The sequence below is a fragment of the Diabrotica undecimpunctata genome, chromosome 4 (genome assembly GCF_040954645.1).
Source record: "Diabrotica undecimpunctata isolate CICGRU chromosome 4, icDiaUnde3, whole genome shotgun sequence".
Classification (NCBI taxonomy): domain Eukaryota; kingdom Metazoa; phylum Arthropoda; class Insecta; order Coleoptera; family Chrysomelidae; genus Diabrotica; species Diabrotica undecimpunctata.
Window position 1 is genome coordinate 17,376,571 of NC_092806.1, and position 24,823 is coordinate 17,401,393.

A 24,823-nucleotide genomic window follows, 5' to 3' on the forward strand; every position below is an offset into this window, starting at 1 on the left:
TATTAAAACGTACAATATGTATTACTTACAATACTCTACAATAATAAATAATATTCAACTATCGTCTTCAGAGTCTGATCTCGAGTCTTCAAGCTCACCTTGTTTCAATGCTTTACACAAGGCCCTAAAAATCATCACTGACCAAAAAATGTTTAATATTGACAGTGAAAGTAATAAACTATTTAGTACATAAAAGCCCAAGGATTTGGATAGTGGCTTTGGGACTTCAAATAGTGTGCTGAAACAAAATTAAATAAACACAATAAAATTGTATGGCCAAATAACCTTTGAAATAATATAACATTTACTTAATGGTACATTAAGTAATTTTTGGAGAATGAATTTTTTTAGAAGGTTATAATCAGTAATTTATAAAAATATGCACTGTATACAAAAATGACTGACCGCTTTTGTTTAAAACATAAAATCACCATTTGTTAAAGCTGGTAAATTCAAAATATGTATTCAGTTAACTACCTTTAAAAAAAAGGCAAAAACTTCGGGTTCGTTCGAAAAAACATTCCCACGAGATTTTTGTATAATTACTTTCATTAGATACCCCAAAATAAGGATCAAGAGGTTGCCCATGCAAAAAGTTGTTTAATTTTTTTTAAATAATTGTTTTTAAATAAATTGTAACAATCAATTTTTTCGGTCCCGACAATTTTTTTTTGAATTTTCTGGACCATTTTGAACAAAGTAGGTCTCCCGTAATATGAATATACTTAGAGTCACTCAACACGCGATGGAAAGAGCAATGCTAGGTATATCACTTAAGGACAAGAAAACAAACACATGGATAAGACAGAAAACCAAAGTCACCGATGTGGTGCAAAAATCATTAAAGTTGAAATGGGAATACGCTGGATATGTAGCTAGGAGCGATCTAAACAAATGGCACAGATCAATTTTAACCTGGAGACCATACCAACACAAAAGACCCAGAGGCAGACCTCCTATGAGATGGACAGATGATCTGAAAAGGACTGCCGGGAAAAATTGGCTACAAGTAGCGTACAATAAAAAACAATGGAAAGGAAGACTTGAAGAGGCTTATGTTCAGATGTGGACGTGAATGGCTAGACGAAGAAGAAGAAGAAGAAGGTCTCCCGTAATTTTTCTGCAAACTTGAACGTTTTCGAGTTATAGATAGATATATCCATTTTACCTTGACTCTTCAAGGAACGGTGCTCAATTTTTTTTGTGGAACCAGGAGGGTGTGATAAATGTCAGGGTGATATGCGTATGGTGATTTTGGTGGTGGAATGCTATAACGCTGGGGTTTAGAAGGTGGCGTTTGTATTAAGGAGCGCACAAGAAGAATTGTTGCTAAGCCAGACAAGCCAAGGGGAGGTATTTCAAGGTGTTGCCAGCCATACTATGAAGAGCTCTCAATCAGAGTTTGTGGCTTTTGTATTTTGGCTTTGATATTTTAGGGGGATTCATTGTGAAACGTCGGAATAGTCATCAAGAAGCTCGTTTCCCGTGTTATGAAGAAGTTTTCCTGGAGGGAATGGAAATTTTCTTGCGGGAATCCTGGTGAATATTTCCCTCGGCGGTGGCAAGGAGTTTTAAGTATTTGCTTGGCTCGGTTGTTTGAGCCAGCTATAATACGGAGGACGTCTCTTGCTAAGGGTTCGGATTCTGACCTTAATTGATGTTATGTTTGCTACTTGGTGGATGAGTGCAGACGGGAAGTCTCTGCGCTTCTTTGTGCAGAATCTAAGTATTTTAATTTCTGTGGTCATCATGGTTATTTTATAAATAATTTAAACTTAACAAAATTCAAAATTACGATTATCAAAAATCTCAAAAACACAACTAAAAAATATTGTTTTTGAATTTACCAAAGGCCTAAATTTAGGTTCAAATCTTGTTCTACTATTTCCCGATAAGTGTTTTGGTCTTATTTAAATTTAAAACATTGTTTTCTATACGGTAATAAAGGGCTTATGACAGGACGGGCTCTCGGATCCTGTCATAGAAATAAGAGAGAGAAATAAGATTTATGGCACAAATGTTTGCTAGTTTAAATATTCATTGTACAAACAAGCGCCCGCCCTGCCATGCGCGGTTCATTAGCTTCATTTTTTAGGTTTTGTGGATCATTATGAACAAAGAAGATTTGTTGTAAGTTTTCTCTAAAGTTGATCGTTATTGAGTTAAAAATAATCTAAAACTGACCAAAACCTCAAGACCTCAAGTAAAAATATTATTTTTAAAATCATAAAGTGCCTAAATTCAATTTCAAATTTTCTATCAGCTCCCGATGAAAATTCTGGGCTTATTTTATTTAAAAACATTTATTTTAATTGTTAATGAACCGCGCATGGCAGAGCGCGCGCTAATTTGTACAATGACAATTAAAACCATCAAAAAATTGTGCCATATATCGTGCTTCTCTCTCTCATATACGACACAGCCCGAGCGCTTGTCCTGTCATAAGCGTTTTAAAGTTAAACAAGCTCAACATACTTATTGGAAAATGATAGAACAAGGTTTGAACTTAAATTTAGGTACTTGGTGAATTCAAAAATAATATTTTTTCAGTTGTGTTTTTAAGCCTTGAAAACCGTAATTTTTAGTATTTTCTTAGTTTTAAACTATTTAGAACTCAAAAACGATCAAGTTTACAGAAAAATTACAATAGAACTATTTTATTCAAAATGGACCAAAAAAATCAGAAACAATTTTAGGCCAGGAATGAAATATTTTGGTTTGCAATGTTTTTGTCCAGCATGGATTTACGCTAAAACCTTGGGGGTGGTTGCCACCCCATCTCGGAGATGGTATTTTTTCATTGCCTTTTTGGTCATATAAATGAATGGACAAATAATTTTAAGACAAAAATGTTCTATAAAAAAACTAATATTTTTTGAGTTATTCGCGGTTGAAAGAAACAGCTTTTCGACGAAAAAATTGACTTTTTTAGAGGGTTTGTTTGAAAATATCTCAAAAAATATGCATTTTATAAAAAAACTGTCGACATCAAAATTGAATATTTAAGAAACACAAACAAAATCTTTTTTTTATAATTTTTTACGACCAATACAAACCGAGATACGTCATGTGAAAGGTTAGCTTTTTTCGTTAAATGCAGAATTTGAAATTTTCAAAGCCTCTTCTTCTTCTTCTTAAAGTGCCTATCAGTTCCGGATGTTGGCGATCATCACGGCTATCTTTACTTTATTTATTTCAGCGCGGAACAGTTCAGTGGTAGTCGTGTTATACCACTTTCGTAAATTTTGAAGCCAGGAAATGCGTCTTCTTTCCGGTCCTCTCTTACCATTTACTTTCCCTTGGAGAATCAGCTGGAGAAGGCCGTAACGTTCTTGATTTCTCATTACATGTCCTAGATATTCCAACTTTTTAGTTTTGACGGTCATGAGAATTTCACATTCTTTCCCCATTCTACGCAGGACCTCCACATTAGTAACTCTGTCAACCCAGGATATACGTAAGATGCGCCTATAACACCACATTTCGAAAGCTTTGAGCCGATTCATAGATGTAACAGTGTCAATGCTTCCATTCCGTAGAGCAGAACTGTGAATATGTAGCAGTTCAATAGACGGCATTTTGTTTTTAATGATGTCTCGACTGTTGAAAATGGTTCTCATTCTAACGAATGCTGCTTTTGCTTTTATTATTCGCTGTTTAATTTCTGTTGAGTGGTCCCATTGGCTATTTAAATTGGTGCCTAGATATGTATATTGCTCGACTCTTTCGATATTCTGTTGGTTGATTGTAAGTTGAGCGTTTAGTATTGGTTTTTTACTAATTGTCATAAATTTGGTTTTCTTTATGTTAAGAGCTAGTCCGTATCTGTTGCTGACTTCTGTTATGCGATTTTTTAATATCTGTAAGTCATTCAGATTATCGGCAAAAACTATAGTGTCATCTGCATATCTAATGTTATTCAACCATTCACCGTTTATTAGTATTCCTTTCGCACAACCGTCTAAAGCTTCCTTAAATACCCATTCAGAATAAATGTTGAACAACAATGGAGACAAAATACAGCCCTGTCGTACTCCACGTTCTATTGCAATTTTATCAGTTAACTGGTCTTCTGTTTTGATTTTGGCCGTTTGATTGTAGTAAATGTTTCTGATAATTCTAAGATCTTTGTTGTCAATTCCAATTTCTTGCATTAGAGTCATTAATTTGTCATGTTTTACTCTGTCAAATGCCTTCTGGTAATCTATAAAGCATACGTATATGTCACAATTCACATCCCTGCATCTCTGAAATAGCACCTGTACAGCAAAAAGGGCCTCCCGTGTTCCCAGAGCATCACGAAATCCGAATTGTGTTCTTGTTAGTTGTTCCTCACATTTTGTATATATTCTTTTGTGAATGAACTTTAGAAATGTTTTAAGTAAAACATTATAATTATATAGTCTTATTAGTCTTATTAGTCTTATAATTCTATAGTCTTCGCACTTTCTCGCATTGGGTTTTTTGGAAGATTTATAAAAGTTGACACTAACCACTCTTGGGGAACCAAGCCCGTTCATATATACTGTTAAATATATTTGTCAACCATTTTATGCCATCATAGTCCATAAGTTTTAAGAATTCTAAGTGAAAATTATCAGGGCCTACTGCTTTACCATCTTTGGTGCTTTTAATGGCATATTTTACTTCTTCGACTGTAAATGGTGGTCCAGATTCGCAATTGGTGTTTGTTGTAATACCAGTGTTACTCCGTATATCTCCAAAAGTTTTTTCTACGTATTTAATCCAAATATCTCTTTTATGCTCTATTTCCAGTACTATGTTTCCCTGATTATTTGTCAGGAATCCAGTGTTCTTGTGTTTATATAAGCCTGCCGCTTCTTTAATCTTTTTATGGAGGTTAAATGAATCATGTTTTTGTGTAATGACTCTATCTCTGTACACTTCAAGCTAAACCAATTTTCTGTTGCTATTTTAATAGCTCTTTTTATTTCGTTATTTATGTTGTTGTAGTAATTCTTATTATCTTTAGCGTTTCTTCTGTCTTCCATCATACATAGAATCTCCTCCGTTATCCATTCCTTTTTATTTGTTCTTTCTTCTATCTGTCCTTTCAGATTTTAAGTATTTCTCTGTTATTTCTTGACTTACTTTGTGCAAATTTTCTAGTTCTACATCTGTGTTATCTGTTTCTGTACGGGCCAATGGTTTTTCTGTACGAGCCCACGTTTTTTCTTTTAGGCATTTTTGTACCTTTTCCTTTACTGTTTTATTTTTCAAAGCCAAATAACATAAAATTTAATCTACATAGTCTTACAGCTCTTTAAAAAACCATACAAAATCATTTTTGAAAAAACTTTTTATAGCTTTTTATATGAAGGAGCTATGTTTAAAAAACGAATTTTTCTTTTTTTTTTTGAAAAATTCAAATACCCCGCTTGGGAATGTAATAGAGCATTTGCAATGTACAGCGCTGTTAAAAAGTCCTGCATCACCTAAGCGCCTTATAGTTTTTTAGGTTTAACACAAGTTTTTTGTATATTTTCGCTAATTTATTTTAGGTTTGTGATTGTAATTAGCATTATCTGTATAATTACTAATGTTTTTTTAATTACTAGCTCAAAATTCAACAGAAAAGATTAAAATAATCTAATTGAAGGGATTTTCCATAATCCGATAAAATTATGAGGTGATTATTAAGTCGTTAAAGTACTATTAAATTTAATCTTAATGAGAAATTTGCCACATATTTTGACTATATAAACACTGTAGTTACCCTAACACATTTATTCGCTCTGATTTTTAATAAAAAGGTCAAAATGTCATCCCAGACCAAACAAACTAAATTATCGGATGAAAAGCGTTTTGAAAATATTTTTTACCATAAAAACGACAAATCTAGTCGCGAAATAGCATCCGCAGTAAACTGTAATTAATCTACAGTAATTAGAGTTATTAAGAAGTATGCTGAACAAGGAAAAATCGACGACAGACCGCGTAGTGGCCGACCAAAGAAAACTTTTGTTCGGGATGACGTTGCGTTAAGAAGAACAAGTCTGGCAGACAGAAGCCTTAATTCCACCCAATTGACGAAGCTGTGGTCTGAATCTATAGGTGTAAGCGTGTGCACTTCCACTGTGAGAAAAATACTGCTTAGTTTTGGACTTAGAGGATGTAAGGCACGGAAGAAACCACTGCTTTTAGAAAAGCAAAGATTGCACCGTTTGAAATGGGCCAAGAAACATCGAATCTGGACAGAAGAGCAGTGGCAGAGTGTACTGTTTACTGATGAATCCACTTTCAATATTAATAATCATGCTGGAAATGCCTACGTCAAAAGATTTCCTGGTGAAGAATTTTCTCCAAAATGTGTTCTTCCCACAATTAAACATCTAACCTCAGTTATGATATGGGGTGGCATGTCCGCTCGAGGAGTTGGTCGCCTACACTTGTCTTTGGGGTGATGAATGCTACCAAATATATTGAGGTACTACAGAATAAGATGCTGCGTAGTGGAAAAGACCTGGTTGGCGAAGAAAAATTTATTTTTCAGGATGATAATGCTCCTTGCCATAGAGCAAAATTGGTTAAAGGTTGGATGGAGACTAATGAAATTGATAGGATATACTGGCCAGCGCAATCTTCGGACCTCAATCCCATCGAGAATTTGTGACAAAGGATATCAAACATCATTTCCAAAAGGAAACCCACAAATTAAATGAACTTAATCGAATCTCTAATCCACGCTTGGCATCACTGTATTTCCATAGAGGAACTGCAAAAATTAATAAATTCCATTCCCAAAAGATGTGAACTAGTTATTAAAAACAAGGGCTGGCCAATTAAATATTAAAATTAGTCTAAATTACTTCTATCTGATGTACAATATCATCTTGATGTAAATACCCTAATTTTTGTAATATCGAATAAAAATTTTTTGCTGTGTTTCCATTTTATAATATTGTGTTTAAGTGCTTGTTTGATGTAGATAGTAAATGGTTAAAAAAGATTTAAGGTAACTGCCTTAAACTTCTATTTTCATGTATTTGGTAAGGTGATGCAGGACTTTTTAACACCACTGTATATAACGTCACAGAACCGCTTATTCAGCAGTAGGTAATACGTTATAATACGTTTCACTTTCTTCATTCAAATCAAAAGACAGAAAAGAAGAAACATCCGCTCATGTGTCTGCGTGTGTGAGTGTATATTTATTTCCATGATTCCTCGCCAGTATGTTCTACAGTTCGAAGGAAATATCAATGTTATTAAGGGATGTTTTTAATGTTTAAAAATATTATGATGCTATATCCTAAAGCATAAGACAATCATTATTTAACCAATCGAAACCAAATTTCAACCCAAGTTTATAATGTTTGTTATATAATTTTTGACAATAAGTTATAGTTTACATCCCTAAAAATAATTAACGCCCTTGAGCATGATATACAATATGAAATACAGTGTGAGATGATCCTAATCCCAAATTTTTATGCAAATCGATGCAAGAGGAAATCATTCTTTTAGGACAAATAAATTTTTTAAATACAACTTCAACAAGAGTGGTTTTAAGGGTTGAAATATTACAATATTATATCCTAAAGCATAAAACAATTAATATTTAAGCAATAAAAGTTTAAAATGTTATTATACATTTTTTTTTCAATTAGGAATAGTTTTCACCAATAAAAAAACAAAAGCATACAACGGCTCAATATAGAAAATTAACTAGATGGTGAAATAAGCCTAATCACAAATTTGTGTAGCTTCATTTCCTGGCCTATTTGTCTGGGTCGAAAAATTCATTGTTACAATTAAAAAAATTTCTTCTTAAAAGTCTTTTTGACGTGACAACGTCTTAAATTAGGTTGTGGCTCGGAGTCATTCATGAAAAAGTGTAACGCCCGCTCACGTCTGTTACAGTGAGTCACCGAACGAGAGAGAGGCCCGCCTGACCGGCGAATGCCTTGCGTCTCTCTCCCACACAAACATGATCGGTCCGTTGCGCGCGCAGCACTAGAGAATTAGGCGCGTTGAATCGGTGCATGCTTCCGTGCTTGTGTCTCTGTCTTTCTCGAGCGTTCTTGGCGTTCAAGACACATTACAGCAGAAACACTTCCTTTCATTTCATATTTCTCCTATCATCGTCCTATCCTCAACAAAATCACTCAAATAGAAATTAGTTAAGTTTAAGTTTACATGTACAATGTTTTAGTAAACAAAATATATTTCTATAGTTAAAATTTGTGCAATTCTTATTTTCATTCAATTCCTTGTTCCTATTGTGCAATTTAATAATATTCATATCAATAAATATTCTACCGAGAAAAAGACGTTGTCACGTAAAATCTTCGCCCGTAAAACCGACTTTACAGGCAACCGATTTTTTTCTTTTTAAACTTCTCGCCTTGTCGACCTCTTGAACCTTATTTTGGGGTGTCTTATAAAAGTGAATATGCAAAAAATCCTATGTGAATATTCTTCCAAATAAACCCGAGCTTTCCACCTTGTGTATTTCGCAATTAATTAATACTATGTTGTTGATTGTTGGATAATTCTAATTAGGTATATCACTCATATTAAAAGAGGTCAATATAACATTCCTCGGTCCTTTTAGAATTTGAACTTCACCTCTTTTAATAGCTTCGTTATTATAGCACTATGTAAATTTGTACTAAGCCTTAGTCAAGTATTTTAAACCTTTATTTATCTTCTCAGCGTAATGTTGTTTCCAAGATGTTTTAGTGTATATTATTTTATACAGTTACGTTTGGATCGATTTAAATATAAATCTGTAGGTATACAAATAATACAGTGATTTAATCAAACTCATTAGGGAATTTCAGAGCTTATAGCGGCGTTTACTGAGAATCACAGTGTGGTGTAATAATGTAGGAATACATAAAATAAAACTTCATGTCGTCCTGAGAGTAGTTATAATATTTACGAGATTTCAACTTGTTTAACAATTTATCCGTATTTAATACTTTAATATACTTTAAAAATACTTTATTACACAACTTAATGCCAAACAATATGTGTAGTTAAAATTACTTTAGTGTAATTTACTGTAAAATTGTACAAATATTATTAACTTAAAGATAAAATAAGTTTAGACCTAAGAAGCAAATCGGTACCAACAAAAGAACTGACCTGTTAAAAAAATATATTAGAACATAATTTCAAATTCTCAGACTTTCAACGAGAATTGAGGTTCCAGTGCTCTAAACCTAACCACAACATTGTCAATAATATTTGTATATATTTGGTAAAAATAAAGTTGATACACTCTTGTATTTCTGAAATGTCTTCTTCTTTCTTCTTCCTCTTTATAAGCAAATCTGCTTGTTCGTTGGCGGATTAATACCTCTATGGAAGGTTGTCACTCCATCTTTTGCGCGGTCTTCCGATACTTCTTTTGCTGATTTGTGACTTATCTCTTGTTATTTTCACGACACGGTTCTCCTTCATTCTACTTATGTGGTTATTACATTCTTTGGTTCTATTTTATCTCCATTCATATATACACTGTATGTTACATTTTCTTCTAATGTCTTCACTGCTCTTTCGATCTCTTAGTGTAATTCTTTTTACATTATTGGTCTTACACTGGCTTTATAAATTCTTGATTTCATCTTAGTATTAATGTGTCTGTTTCGCCATAAAGTGTTATTAAGGCATCCTGCCAGCCTATTTGATTTTTGTAGGTACTTGATCTCTTACTTCTTTGTCCAGGTCTCCATAGCTAGACAGTGTAATTGCCAGGTATTTTATTTTCATTAATTGTTCAATACTAATGCCATTAATTTCTATTTTACATCTGGTTGGTTCTTTGCTAAATACTATTGTTTTAGTTTTCTGAGATGAGATTGTCACATTAAATTCTTTTGCTCTTATGTTAAATCTGTGGACCAGTCTTTGCAGACTATCTTCATCTTGGGCTATCAATATTGCTTCGTCTACGTAACAAAGTATTTTTATTTCTTTATTTTCCCATTCTGTATCTTCTTCCTTTATTAATGCTTTTGATAATTTTATCCATGTTCAAATTAAAGAGCATGGGGTTCAATAAATTCCCTTATCTTATTCCGCTGCCTATTTCTATAAGTCCTGTAAGTGGCCCATCTATTCTGACTTTTATTTTGTTGTTTTGATAAATGTTTCTAATAGTTGTTTTTATAATATTTAGAGGAGTTTGTTCATCTGTCTGATCATCCTCTGATTTATAAGCAATTGTAAAATTTTAGTTGTAAGTTTTAGCGTAGTATTCAACAAGTTCATATCTCTGTAGTTTTGTGGCTGTTTTTTTTTTTCTAAAATGTATCAGTATAAATAATTGACAAGCTGAATGAAAAAAACCCATTGTTTCAATTCAGACATACATTCATTATAAGTTTTTTCAAGATTACTAATCCGAACTCTTGCAGATGAGGAGAAAACAGCTGTATTTGCAACATATATGTATTACAAAATGCAGGCCAAATCCATTCTCATCATCATAATTGGCTCCACAACCTAGATGGAGCCGTGGCCATTTCAAGTTCTCCTCTTAAATTCTCCTGTACTTAGTCCATATATTATATTTTGGCAACCCCTTGGGCGTTTTGGATTTATCCAAGATGGAAACTATCCATCTTGAATAAATTTACACTATCTTGTTGATAAAGAATAAAAGTATGTTTTTTTTCCATGAGGGAGATTTTTTTCTATTTAATATATATATATATATATATATATATATATATATATATATATATATATATATACATATATATATATATATATATATATATATATATATATATATATATATATATATATATATATATATATGAAAGTAAAAGATTGCATTTCATTTCAATCGGAACTCCACCATTGCTCTACACGTGTTTCGAGTTATTCAACTCATCATCAGGAGTACTTGTGGAAGTTCAACTGAAATGAAATGCAGTCTAGTATTTGGTTACGCTAGCAGCGACATCTATACGCAGTAACAAGAAGTCCAGAGACTTCTCTGATAGTAAATTAGGTGAACCGCAAATTCAAAGCCTCTTACTAGAGACTTTTAACGACGCTATAAGTATCCTTTTACTTCAACATGCATCTACGATTCACCTTTGAAAATTACTATCTTTTTCGCTCTTTACGTAGAGAAAGACGTTTAAATGCATAAAAGACGCATGACGATATTCTATGACTAAAAAAAAAGTCAAAGAAAAAAAGACAAAAATATTTACCAATCCTTAGTAAATTAAAGTCGCTGCCATTTCCACTAAACTATAAAGAGTTTACCAATTTACTCCCAATATAAAATAATTTCAAAAGATTGTTCACAAGAAATTATTCATCTAACTCACATATTTAAATGGAATGGTTTATGATACCCACAATTCAAAATTAAATAATGATATCACCAGATTGGCAAAGAAGCTACACCTGAATAATACATCTTCAGTACAAGAGATAGATGAACTCGTTAAATTTTTATTTTTAAAATATGAAATTTTTTTTATAGTATTAAATTATAAAATTTAATACTATAAATTTTGTTTCTCCACTATGCAGAAAGTTTCATTCCGTAACATATGCATTGAATGGTTCTTTTTATTGTTTTGAACCGATTCTTAACGAGCATCAGTGGTGTACCTTAGGAATTAAAAGGAATAAAGAAAACAAAAATGTTAACGTTTGCTAGTTTTTTACGCCTACCAGCAATACCAATATGATACCAAGCAGGACCGAATAACTCCCTGGATTTTTTATCTCGTTTGAATGTCCCGTATTGCTGTTTGATAACTTCAATTGTTTCGTTGGTCCAAAGCACTACTTCTTCCAATATATTTGGAGTAATCAGAAATTTCCAAGTGTCTGTAATACTGTCAGGAGTATTAGCGCGAATGGTACCTTTTAAACTAGGCAGAACTGTCACAATATTTTCTTTGAGAGCCTTAGTTTTTTTTGAAAAAATTTTCGACCATTTTGGTTTGTCTTTTCCGTAGTAGTAATTTTTTTGCTTCTCCATTACATCTTTATTTTTAGATTGGTTGGTTTCTTTACTAGATAAAGTTTGAATCTGCTCTTCATGTGATGGATCCCAGTCGATATCACTGACCTAATCATAATATTTACTTTAAATACAATAATTATGTAAAAATCACTTAATTGCTATAAGTGGGTCTAACACATCCAGCTACGTCTATAAAATTCGCTAGTTCCAAACAAAATGTATACACTCTACGCTATCGTATTTTAGACTAAATAAGCTAAGAATAGCCGGAGCCGTAGCCAAAAATCACTTAAGGTGGGGATAGTGCTTGGTTGCCGAGAGCTCTCAGGGTCTGATAGACCCAGATTATAGTAGCTGGGGGTTAAAACATTTTTTTCTACAGCGCAAAGGTTCTTTGTAAATCGATTTTTTTGCGTTTTTATCCCCTCGCGATGGAAGATTTTAAAGGGAAGTCCGGAGATAAAAGTGGTAAACTTTTTTGCATCTTCTGTATGTTTGTATGATTTTTAGGGGTTAACTCTCTGACGACTGGACTATTAAGCAAATGACTAAAATCATTATCAAAGGAAGTTTTAACGCATATTCAATCTTAATTAGTATTTTAAATAATGAAAAGTTTTGATTTATATTAAATTGTAGGTTCATAAATAATCTCTTAACAATATGGTGTTTACAAAGGGTTGATTTTTATTGTGGATTATAAAATTAGCACATTATACAGTGATGAGTGCCTTAAGAACCGGCAAAATAACGCAAAAGATAGAAAACATAATACGTTGTGAAATAAAAAGAGATGAAAATAGTAGAGGTGGAAAATTATCGATAGAAACCTCTAATTTACATTACATTAGGACTATCGATAGTTTCCCACCTTTAGACGTTAGCTTATGAGCTAGAGCTAGTTGACTTCAGTCATAATAATACAAGTATGACGTCGAACATTAACATTTTTTAAATTTCGCATAAAGTAAAAACTGATTGAAGGCAATAAAGCAAATGTAAGTAAACAGTTTAATTAGTAGTAATTTGACAAATACAGAATAACAAGCTATGATAATTCTGTATTGAGAAGAGTGTATGCGACGTCTCAAATCACAGTTTATTATTGATCAATACTTTAATTTTGGATAAAAACATACTCGTACTTCTGTTTTTACATACATTACGTGATACGTATTACTATGACTGAAGTCAACCAGCTCATAAGCTAACGTCTAAAGGTGGGAAATTTTCGATAGATCTAATGTAATGTAAAGTAAATTATAGGTTTATATCGATAATTTCTCACCTCTACTACTTGCATCTCTTTTTATTTCACAACGTATTATGTTTTCTATCTTTTGCGTTATTTTGCCGGTTCTTAAGGCACTCATCCCTGTATATCTAAACTTACTTATCTTGAATGATAGAAGTCTAAAAAATGGGATTTAAATACCCACCTACTCTGTATATATTACATAATAAATTATAATTTATTACTCTACACTAATGTAAAAACGACTGTAGAACAATAATTTTTAAATTGTGTTATACTGAAATAAACAAAAATTTTATTTTGTGATATAAAAATAATTGAATATCCCCAACTTTTCTCGGAAGAGTAAATAGTATCACAAACTATAATATTATTTGCGTTATTAACACCTGCTCCTGTTTGTATTTGCGGCAAGCTGCTCCTTATTATGGCACGTCCTCGTTTCGAGATTCTACCAAGTATTGCTGCAATATGTCTTATTTTATAAATGAGCAAGCATACTATGAAATATTACGGTTTGAGGATTTACCGAACTTCGAGGAATATTTCGTAGAAGACATTCCCAATTTACGGTGTCCCTTCGAGAGCTAAGAAGGCTGCGCATTATTGATATTCAAGTCTAACCAGAGGATACTAAATAAGGGAATAATATTGTTGGTACACAGAAAACATAATTTAACAAATTAATGGTCGTATAAATGTGTTATCTGAATTTACATTCACACCCTAACTGTAAACAAATTTATTTCTCAACTATATTCAGTCATCTATTTTAATATATTACTAAGCAAAAATATGTGCTTAAGAAATAATTGACACGAGGACCTACTACTTCTTTTTAAAAACAATATATATATAACTATCAAAGATGCACGATTTAGCTATCTTAGATTTAAATGAAGATACTATTCCAAGACAAAATCTACTTCTGGTAGAAAGCTACACAAATCTTTCAAAATATAAAGAAGTACTTTATAAAAGTCGTCTATGGTCAGTTTATACCAAAAAGCTCCATCTATTGTTTATAGTAAAAATTAAGGCATAATTAAAATTATTATTGTATATTTGCTGGTGGTTTTAAACAAGGAAATAACACTGTATGTCCAGTATATCAACAGAATTCTGAACAAAAGTACATATACCGGTTATCTGATGAAGCCACCATCTATACAGCCGACATGCTCGCATGTCGCGTGCTCTAAAGAGCTGTGCTCTTTCTCACGTTTTGACAAAAAAAATTAAGTACTTACTATTAATTAAGGACTGTGTAATATTTACAGACAGTAGCAGTGCATTAGAAAGAATAGTTTAATAAAGAAATCCAAGCAAACATCGTTTTGAAATGGAGATTTTAAGAATATATTACGAAGTTCTAAAGCTTGGAGGAAAAGTTATTATAGCTTTAATCAAAGGCCATTATAAGATAAAGGGTAACAATAGCAGATCGCTTGGCTAAAAATACATTATCAATCGGAAAAACCATAAACAACAATATATCCAAATGTATCTTAAAATAAATCTATTTTTATCCATATCGTCCTCTGATATCTCGTATGTAGCTATACGTATACAAGATTATGACGATTTAAACTATATGGCACGAAAATTAATTGAAGAGTATGATATATGGGGTCTAGAAGTAAATAAAAAGAAAACCGAATACCTGTGCATTGGAGCAGAACAAAAAGATCTCATATTAGACGATAACACTACGATAAAGCACTGCTGTGACTACAAATACCTAGGTATCACTATTTCACAAGATGGAACATTAGACAAAGCCATAAGAGAGAGAAATACGTCAGGGAGAAAAGCCATCACAATGTTAAACACCATTTTATGGGACCAATCCATCAGCAAAGAAAATAAAAAGAGGATATATGAGACTATAGTAAAAAGTATCACTTTATACAGCTGTGAGGTATGGCCACTGAAAGAAAGAACACTGTCAACGCTGAAAGCGACGGAAATGGATTTTTGGAGAAGAGCCGCAGGAAGATCTAGAAGAGAAAGGATTACCAACGAACGCATGAGAGAAATAATGGGAATCAAACGAACAATCACAGATGACCTAACAACAAAACAACTTATCTGGTTCGGACACTTACAAAGAATGGACGAACAACGAATGCCAAAAGAAATACTAAAGTGGCAACCAGAAGGAAAGAGAAAACGAGGTAGACCGAGAAAAAGTTGGAGCGAAGGAATAAATAAAGAACTGAGAGAGAGGGCCATAGAAGAAGATCTATGGAACAACCGGTCTAAGTGGCGATTGGAAGTCGGAAAACGGCGGAGAACGTTATAAACCGACAAGTAGTAGTAGTAGCTATACGTACATTAATAACGAATATGCTGTGTAGTGCTCTTTTGGTAGTCGCCTTGTTTCTTAAGAAACGACAAAAGGAAGAACAAGAATTAGAAAGGAAAGTAAAAAGTGTGACGGCATTAGCCCGAGGAAATTCACTAGAAGTTATTTTTTAACTACTGATAAAAACCAGTCTACTGAAATACGCCAAGCGATGTATATTCAAACGTTTGATTTAACTTTAAAAAAAGTCAGGACAATATTGTCGAGAAGAAAAGAACTAGTCAATCTAATATCTGCCCAATGGGTGGCAGAGGAGAGCATTCCAGACATTAGGAAATCCAGGAAGATAGAAAAGGAAGCATATTTATAGTTTTCCGGCTTATAATAGCCACTATTTCCAGGAACGTACTTCCAAAAAATACGTAAGTCCTTATCTTTCAGAGTCAATGTATAAAAAAATATTCAATGAAGATTTAATCTTCCTTTTCACGGTCCGGCAAATGACACGTGTGCTAAGTGTGACCAGTTTAATGTAAGTCTAAGAAGTATGGAAAATAAGCAACTAACTAAAAAAGAAGAAGAGGAACAGGAAAAGCTTTTACTTGACAGGGAAAACATTTAGATTAAGCTGAAAGTGCTTATACGCAAAAGACAAAAAACAAAGCAAAATAGACGAAGCATTTGTGGTTGCTGAAAAACATTTAGATTAAGCTGAGAGTGCTTAGACGCAAAAGTCGTTAGACAAAGAACAAATCAAAATAGATGAAGCATTTGTGGTTGCTTCTTTTAACTTAAAAAAATGTCTACCAACCCCATACCTCCGGAATGGTGTTTCGTTATATAAAAGGCAACGATGCCTTCAAGGCAACCTTCAACTTAACTTTTCTATGGAACGAGACAGCAGCTGGTCGTCGTGGGCAAGAAATAGCATCATGTATAAGAAAATTAATTTTGTCGCCCCCAATAGAAGTAGAAATACTTCATTTGTACAGTGATTCTTGTTTTGGCCAAAATAGAAACATTTTTGTCTCCACAATGATATTGTTAGTGATACGTAAGATGAAAAAAATAGGAAAACGTTTGAAAGAAGTACATCATAAATTTATGGAACCTTGTCACACCCATATGGAGGCCGACAAAATTCATGCGGCCATAGAAAGGCTAAGAAAAAGACAATATCTGAAATTAAAATTCCACACGATTGGAGTAATTTCATAAAAAATGTACGAAATACCCCTCCCCTTCAAATTGTAGAGATGGAATAAAAAGATTTTTTAAATTTTAGTAGGGCACTATCAGAAAAATTAGTACATCGTAAAAGGAATGATGATGGGGAAGCTGTACCATGGATGCAAATAAAGTGGTAAAAATACACCTAAGAACATGAGTTCCAATGCTTTTACAAAAAAAATTTTGCAGACGCTGAAGCTTTTAAAAAATTTAATTTAAGAAGGGTTTCTATTAGAAATCGAAAAAACAAAATGGAATTTGAGCAACTAGAACCCATTAATTCAGAACCTTTACCTCTAGCCGACATTAAAGTAAAAAATCTGTTGAATTTACTATCTTACATTACTGAATACAATAGGCCGTTTTATCAAAATCTTCAAAAATCAAATGACATCGATGATGACACTATTTTAGTTTCAGACATTAACGACGATAGGGTTTAGATTAAAAAGCTTAGTTTAAGAGATAGGGTTTAATTTAATTTCTTTTGTATTTTAAAAAATAAAGAATTTTCTTCCAAATCATATTATTTTACTGCTCTGTTGCAGCGCCAATGTCCCTATCCGGCAAAATCTACACAAGGCTAATGTCCATGTTTTTCTAGGTATAAAAAAATAATAAAATAGTATTCATTATATTATTACATAAATAATATAATAATAAAAAAAACACCAAAATATTTAATAAATTGATTGGATATTTGAATAAACAACATACTTCAAACCCGTTAACCCCATTTTCTGCAAACAGTTAAAATGGACATGGGCTCTTTTTCTATTAAGGTACAGAAATATATCAATTAAGTCGATAAAAAAATATGAACCGCATATCATTCAGGACTAAAGTCACATTTTTTCATAGATCGTTACCAAACTGACTTTTTAATTTGTTTTTATTTTTTATTTAATAGTCAGTCATTTATTTATTTTTGACGAAAACACTTACTGACGTAGGATCCAGAACGGAAAAACAACCAATCTCGAAGCAATCCATGCAACAGTAAAAAGTCCAAAGCATATGTTACAGATATCCAACCGGTTTAAGTATTTAGCTATTTTGGCACTCTGAAAAGAAAAATAGGACACGTTATTGTAAGTTACACTTTGCTCACTTCGCAAAATTGCGAAAAATTTAGCAGAAAGTCAGTGTTAGCTTCTGGATGAAGTGGTGAGGCAATTCGTTTTAACTTGATGGAAAGACAATAGTTTTAGTCAAGACACTTTCAGTTGTATTTATGTTCATAAGGTATTTCATTATTTGTTTTATATCAATAAGGATTTTTGTATTTTACAAGGTCACAGGGAAAGAAAAACTGGAAAAGTATTTATTATTTTATTAGGTATTTTAATTATTTTTTTAAACTAAATTCCATTTTTTAATTCCTTTAATTCTTTTTGCCTTTTTAATTTTAATTGAAGTTGTCACAAATGGTTTTTAAGTCTTCTATTTCCTGGCATTTTTCCGAATAATGCGCTCCTTTTGCACCCCTTCTAATCTTGTTCTTAAATTTTTTTTCTTTGATGCTTTATGTCCAAAATTTTATCTTTCACTCAGTCTCTTTACATATATATTGTTGTTGTACATTTTTTCATTTGACTGTCTAACCATTGCTTTAAAAATTTGTCACGATATGCTACTTTCTTATGTTAGATGAGAACGACTAATATAAGTATAATACGAGATAAGTTTTTCATCGTTGTTAATTATTGTTGTGCAGTTATGAGCTTATGAGTTGTTGGACACATTCCTCAATGATATAAATGACAAAGAAGAGACAAGAACATTTACCATGGAAAAGGAATATAATAACAAACTACCTTTTCTGGATGTTTTAATCTCTAATGATATTGGATATCAGATTCAAGTGTATACAAAACTAACACACACCAACAGATATTTAAATTACAAATCACAATATCAGTATTAAAAAGGTAATTAATAAATCCTTATACGATAAAGTCAAAATTACTAGTTCTAATGAAAATTCAGGAATTTTGAACAATCATCCGAATAGAACAGAACAATTTAGACCGATATCCGCATACACAAGAAATAATACGAGGAAAATAACAATACCATACATAAAAGGATTATCAGAAAAACTTAAAAAGATAGGAAATAAATTGAACATTTCATACAACATTCAAAACAACAAACACATTGAGATCTATTTTATCTAAAACTAATCCTAACAATGTGGAATCCCCAAGAAAGAAAAAAAGAGATCGCTCAGTACAAACTAGGAGAAGATCCATCATGGACGAGATTAGAGGTCAAGGAAAGTCTTGGATTGAGGTGAAGGCCTTAGCGCAGAATAGAACCCGACGGCGCGCTTTCACTGAAGCTCTATGCTCCACTTAGCAGTTCAAGAACCTTATATATATATATATATATATATATATATATATATATATATATACAAACCTTACCTAGATGACGCAGGATTTCTAATTTTCAAAAAATATGCACATACAGTTGAGCAATTCGTAGGAATATCTGAAAGAATTGAAATGATTAGGCTAAATATAAACGAGAACATCTCCCTGTAAATTATTCAAGTATACGCTCCAAGCGCAGCACATCCCGATGAAGAGATAGACGAATTTTATGAGAAAATTGCAGAAACTAGCACGAATTATTACAGCACGTATACGATGATAGTAGGAGACTTCAACGCTAAGATCGGACAACGACTTTAAAAAACCGAAAACTATATAGGACAATTCGGCTCTGGAGTTAGAAATGCAATGAACACATTCTATAAGATAAGACATCAAAGAAAGTGCACGTGGCTATCCCCAGACGGGAAAACTCGGAACGAAAGAGATTACATACTGTGTAACAAAACAGATATCATACAGGACGTAACAGTAATAAATACGGCGTCAGTAAGTGGCGATCACCGAATTGTTAAAGCCAAATTAGAGTAATAGTAAAACATAATAAAAATAGAAATAAATTTAGAAAAAATTGGAATATAGACACAGATAAATTAAAATCTAATACAGAACAATATAAAAGCAAGTTAAAACCAGCGAAAGTATTAAATCTAGACGAAATATATTACATCTAGCTTAAATAAAATCAATGAAGTCATAACAAAAGAACTATTATATGCAGGCTCAGAAGTGGCAACCGCTAACAGGAAACGAAGATCCAAAATAAGTGTAGAATCACAAAACATGCTGAAACAAAGAAAAGATCTTCTGAGACAAAATAAAAGAGACACTGCAGAATTTAAGGAATTTAATCGGGTAATAAGAAAACAGATAAAAGAAGACATTAAAAAACATCAAGAAGACCGTGTAGAGCAAGTCATAGAAAAAAACCGAAGTCTCAAATGCACCAAACCAAAACTAGGAAAGAAATATATAATAACCACAAAAAATTAACAAAGACAACTAGGAAGAAAGTAAATCTAATATAGTAAACTCAATTGAAAAGTTCTACGCCGATCTGTATCGTTCCAGAATCGATCCCCCTAACTAACTCCCCAAAGAAGAACTTGAAAAGGCATATAACCACGAATAAATAGAAAGAGCAGTAAAAGAAATAAGAAGGAATAAAAAATTTATTATAATCCTTTGTAAAAGGTATATATTTAAAAACCCAAACGGGCTATGTTAGACAAAACGTTTTCGGAATCCATATTCCATCATCAGTGTCTAGGAGTACATGAATGTAGCCAGTAAATATATGGGTAAAAACCCGTTAAAAAATAATTAGTTACATTTGGTTTACAGTATTTATTATAATATAATAAGATGTTAAAGTTACCGTTGGATTAGGTAACATGGCGACATATGACTCCACGTGATGTTGCTAGTCCTGAGACGGTGTGTCTACGAGCACTTTATGGAAGCAACTTCCAGTGGCTATATAACCAGAGCCTATATTCGGCAATCCGAATAGAGAAAAGGGCTTAAAAAAATACGTAAAAACCTAACAATGAATCAGAACGAAGAAAAAATTGTATTTATAAAATAACTTGTAACTGCGATCAACTTTATTTAGGTGAAACATCAAGGCCATTAGATGAACATCAATATTATATTAAAAATAGAGAATTTGATAGATCTCAAATATGTAAACAGGCATGGGAAAATAAACATTGGGTTCAATGGAATGATTCAAGTATAGTCCTAAAAGGAACAGATGGTAAAAAGAGAAAAATCTAAGAAGCCGCTCTAATTATGCTAAATGAGTCCAATTGTGTAGCAAATTCCTCGGCAGAATGCAGTAGGATCTGGTTACCCATACCCATATTAAAAGAGGCAGTTAATAAAAGGAAAATACCACTATTAGTAAGTCAGTAACATATCGAGGATACATCATTTATATCTTTTAAATAATACATATAAAATCAGAATTTGGTGTTTATTGAGAGTAAACTAAATGTAAGGCCAAATACTTACCATGTCGGGACAGTATTATGAGGTTTTTTTCGTGTTTTTTCCTCATAATTTACTATGGAATCATTAGAGAGAATTTTACTGTCATCATGACATCTAGTTATCTTTTTAAAAACGAATCAGATGTCATGATTTTTTTTTGACGGATATTCTCAAGTCTATAACTTACAATAAAGTCGTCCCAGGAACGCAACTCAGCAATATTGGCAATATCATTTTAAAGTCGTCTTCTTTAAAATGTAGAATATATGTCCGAATTGTCAATATAAATAAGTCAGATAAAATTAAATTATTAGGAGGTTTTTTTTTACCAAGTAACAAAAAACAAAAAACAAATAATAGTTTAATTTATTAATGTTTGTATTTTGACAACGATTTTCGTAGTAAAAATTGAAACTTCAATTAACTTATTTTAACCTTCAATTGTGACTTGTTTCCATTTAAATAGTAATTACTTTGAAATGCCACAAGAAAATAGTTTCAGAACAACACTAGTTAAGGATTTAGATAAAAATAAGAAAGTCAATACCAACTGATTTTTAGAGTTTTTCTTTCATGTTATTTTTTATGCTGATTTATTTTAATTATTACATAAACTTGAAAAAAAAAATATATCTGTATTATTATATAACCAAAACGCAGTTTTAAGAGATTCTTGAGTTTTACGCAAAAGTATAGAGTACTGTAAAACCAGATAAAGTAGACTTTTTCTTGTTTTACTAATACCCCAACTTTTGACGCAAAAAGCACTAACCTGCTGCAAAGCTGGAAAAATTTGATCACAGCCGTCTTTTATACCGTTATATACTCAATAAAAATATCGTATATATACATTTGAGCATATCTCACAAAAGAAGAAAAACAAACTCCCTTAAAATCTAAACATGGAGATAAGCCTTAAAACCAGCGACCTTCTTTTATTTAGTCTCGAAACTCTTGAGTGAACAAATCATGTATATACATACATATATTATTCAGGTTTGTTTTAGAGTCTGAAGAAGCACGAAACGGAAATCCTTTTTGCCTACATTACATTTTAAAATAAAAATACCAGAAAAAAGTTAGATTGAAGTCATATACATAAGAAATATCTTACGTATATTTCATTCGAACCCAGAGTGGCTTTACGCAAAATTTATATTTACTGTATGTACTTTCTAATAATGCTTAAAATTAAGGCTTCTATCGATTCATAGGTGGATGTTCAAATATACACATATGTCCAAAAGTTTGGAATATTGGAATATTTCGTCTTTTTATTGATTTTTATATATAAAATCTTCTGAATAGTTAAACATCATTTTGTTTTAATTCTCAACAATACTAAATAAATCTCAAAACCAGATAAACGATATGCAAAAAAATTATTTATTCTATTGGAGTGAAAAACTTACAATGTACAACTTACATTTAAAAATAAATTAGTATAGAAAAAAATAATTTTTAATAAAACTAATAATTAGTATTTCCTCCATTGGCCTGTATGCATGCCTGTAAGCGATTTGGCATGCTGCCCATTAACTGGTCGAGCTGGCCTTGCGGAATTCTCTCCCATTCTTCACGAGCAGCATCTTTTAGTTCTCGAAGTGTAAATGGGGGGATTGTTTCGCTTCTTGATGCGTGTTTTGAGAATGTCCCAAGTATGTTCAATAACGTTCATGTCGGGGGAATTCGAAGGTCACTGTAATGTAGATATTCCTTCTTCTTCCAGAAAATTTTGTACTGCTGCTGTTCGATGAGGAGGTGCGTTGTCATGCTTTAACACAAATTCATCACCTACTGCTCCTTGGAATAGACGTACGACAGGATTTAAAACTTCCTCGATGTACACAGCACCAGTGACTCTTCTCTCCAGAACCAGCAGTGGCCTCCGTGTACCACTCATAATACCACAACAAACCATAATACTGCCACCTTCAAATGGGACACGCGGTTGGACTGTTTTTAGTCGGGCTTGTCGTCCTGGGGCCCTTCAAACCAGTGTTCTTCGCGAATCAGATACCAAGCCAAATATTGACTCATCAGAGAACATCACGTTATTCCAGTTAGGACTATGATGTACCATTTCTCTAGCCCATTGCAACCTTACTATTTTGTGTTGGTAGGTTAGTTTAGGAACACGTAGCGGTCTTCTACGATACAAATTTACCGCATTTATTCTGCGTGTTATTGTTTGCCGTGAAATATTCAGTCCTTGAATCCTAGAAATTTCTCTGGATATACCACTTGTAGATTCCAGACGATTTCTACGAGCTATCAATGTTATTTGCCGGTCTTGTGCTGCTGTTGTACATCTACTTCTACTACTTCTGGGTCGATCCTTGACGTCATTTGTATCTTGGAATTTTTTTTTAATTTTTGATACAGCACTCTGAGTAACATCAACAATATTCGCGATATAACTTTGACTAAAGCCCTGTTGTAACTCTAAATTACTCTAGATCTGTCAAAATGAGATATCACGTTTCTAGGCATTTTTAAACGGCTCAATTCAAATTGAAACAAAAACTGAAATAATCTGTAAATACGCTAATCACTTGAATGTGATCAAAATCATACAAAAACGATTCAAATTTTTTATCATTTTCATTTAAAAACGCTCTAGAATGAATATCAACAACAGGTTTAAAACCACCATAGGCGTAGATATATTATTTGTACGTATTCCAAAGGTTTGGACATGTGTGTAGTTACGAATTTGACATTGTTTCTGTTATAGTCCATTCACTTAGCTTGGAAATATTTTGACGGACGCATTGTTACAAAAATTCTTATCTCTAAAAATTAATAGCCAAAATGAATTTACTGTTGCAGATCTTTTTAATTAAAAATGAAAAATAATTATAAATAATTGAAACTGTATACTTATTGATTTTAATCAGAAAAATTAATTTTTGTGAATATTAATTTACAAACCATTATAAAATTTCAAAAAATAAACATTTTGTACAACTGGCGTACGGAATTCCGCCACCGGACATACCAGGAACGGATCAAGGTTGATTCTGCGGACTCCTGCGTGGTGCAGAGTTGATATATAATACTTTTACTAGTTCTTCTTCTTCTTTAAGTGCCGTCTCCGGATCGGAGGTTGGATATCATCATCACCATCTTTACTTACTGCTGCTCTGAATAGAGTTTCAGAGCATATAACTCTGCTGAACTGAAGAGTTCTATAGAACTGCATTTAAACCAGTCCCTTAAATTCTTCAACTATGACCCTCTCCTTCTTCCTATACTCCTTTTTCCTCTTATCTTTCCCTGTATTATCAGCCTTAGCAGTTCATATCGCTGTCCCCTCACTACGTGTCCCAGATATTGTAACTTTCTTATTTTTATTATGTTTTATAAGGTCTTTGTTGCAGAGAGTTGTTTTCATTTTTACAAACACATTTATTGCTATTTCTATTCTGGCTCTTATTTCGATTGTTTGATTATTATTGTCTGAAATCCAGGTTCCTAGGTATTTATATTTATCATCCCTTTCTATGGGTACATTTCCTAAATGTATGTTTGTTGGTATATTTGTTTTCTTTGTTATTATCATGTATTTGCTCTTTAATATTCATTTTTAGTCCATATTTTCCACAGAAACTGTTTGTTTTGTTTAGCAGTTATTGGATTTATTCAGCAGAGCTTGCCATAATCAC

General features: G+C 32.4%; 1 protein-coding gene across 5 annotated transcripts in view; it reads right to left on the bottom strand.

Annotated features, from left to right (window-relative positions):
* The window catches only part of LOC140438153 (ceramide synthase 5-like), a 143,625-nt gene continuing 118,802 nt past the window's right edge, over nucleotides 1-24,823 (bottom strand). For all 5 annotated transcript variants that reach the window (XM_072527866.1, XM_072527861.1, XM_072527865.1 and 2 more), the window contains exons 6-7: nucleotides 17,707-17,825; nucleotides 1-238 (exon numbers count right to left, since the gene is read on the bottom strand). In XM_072527866.1, the coding sequence (XP_072383967.1) occupies nucleotides 55-238; nucleotides 17,707-17,825 (303 nt within the window). In that variant the 3' untranslated portion in view covers nucleotides 1-54. The remainder of the gene's footprint in view (nucleotides 239-17,706; nucleotides 17,826-24,823) is intronic.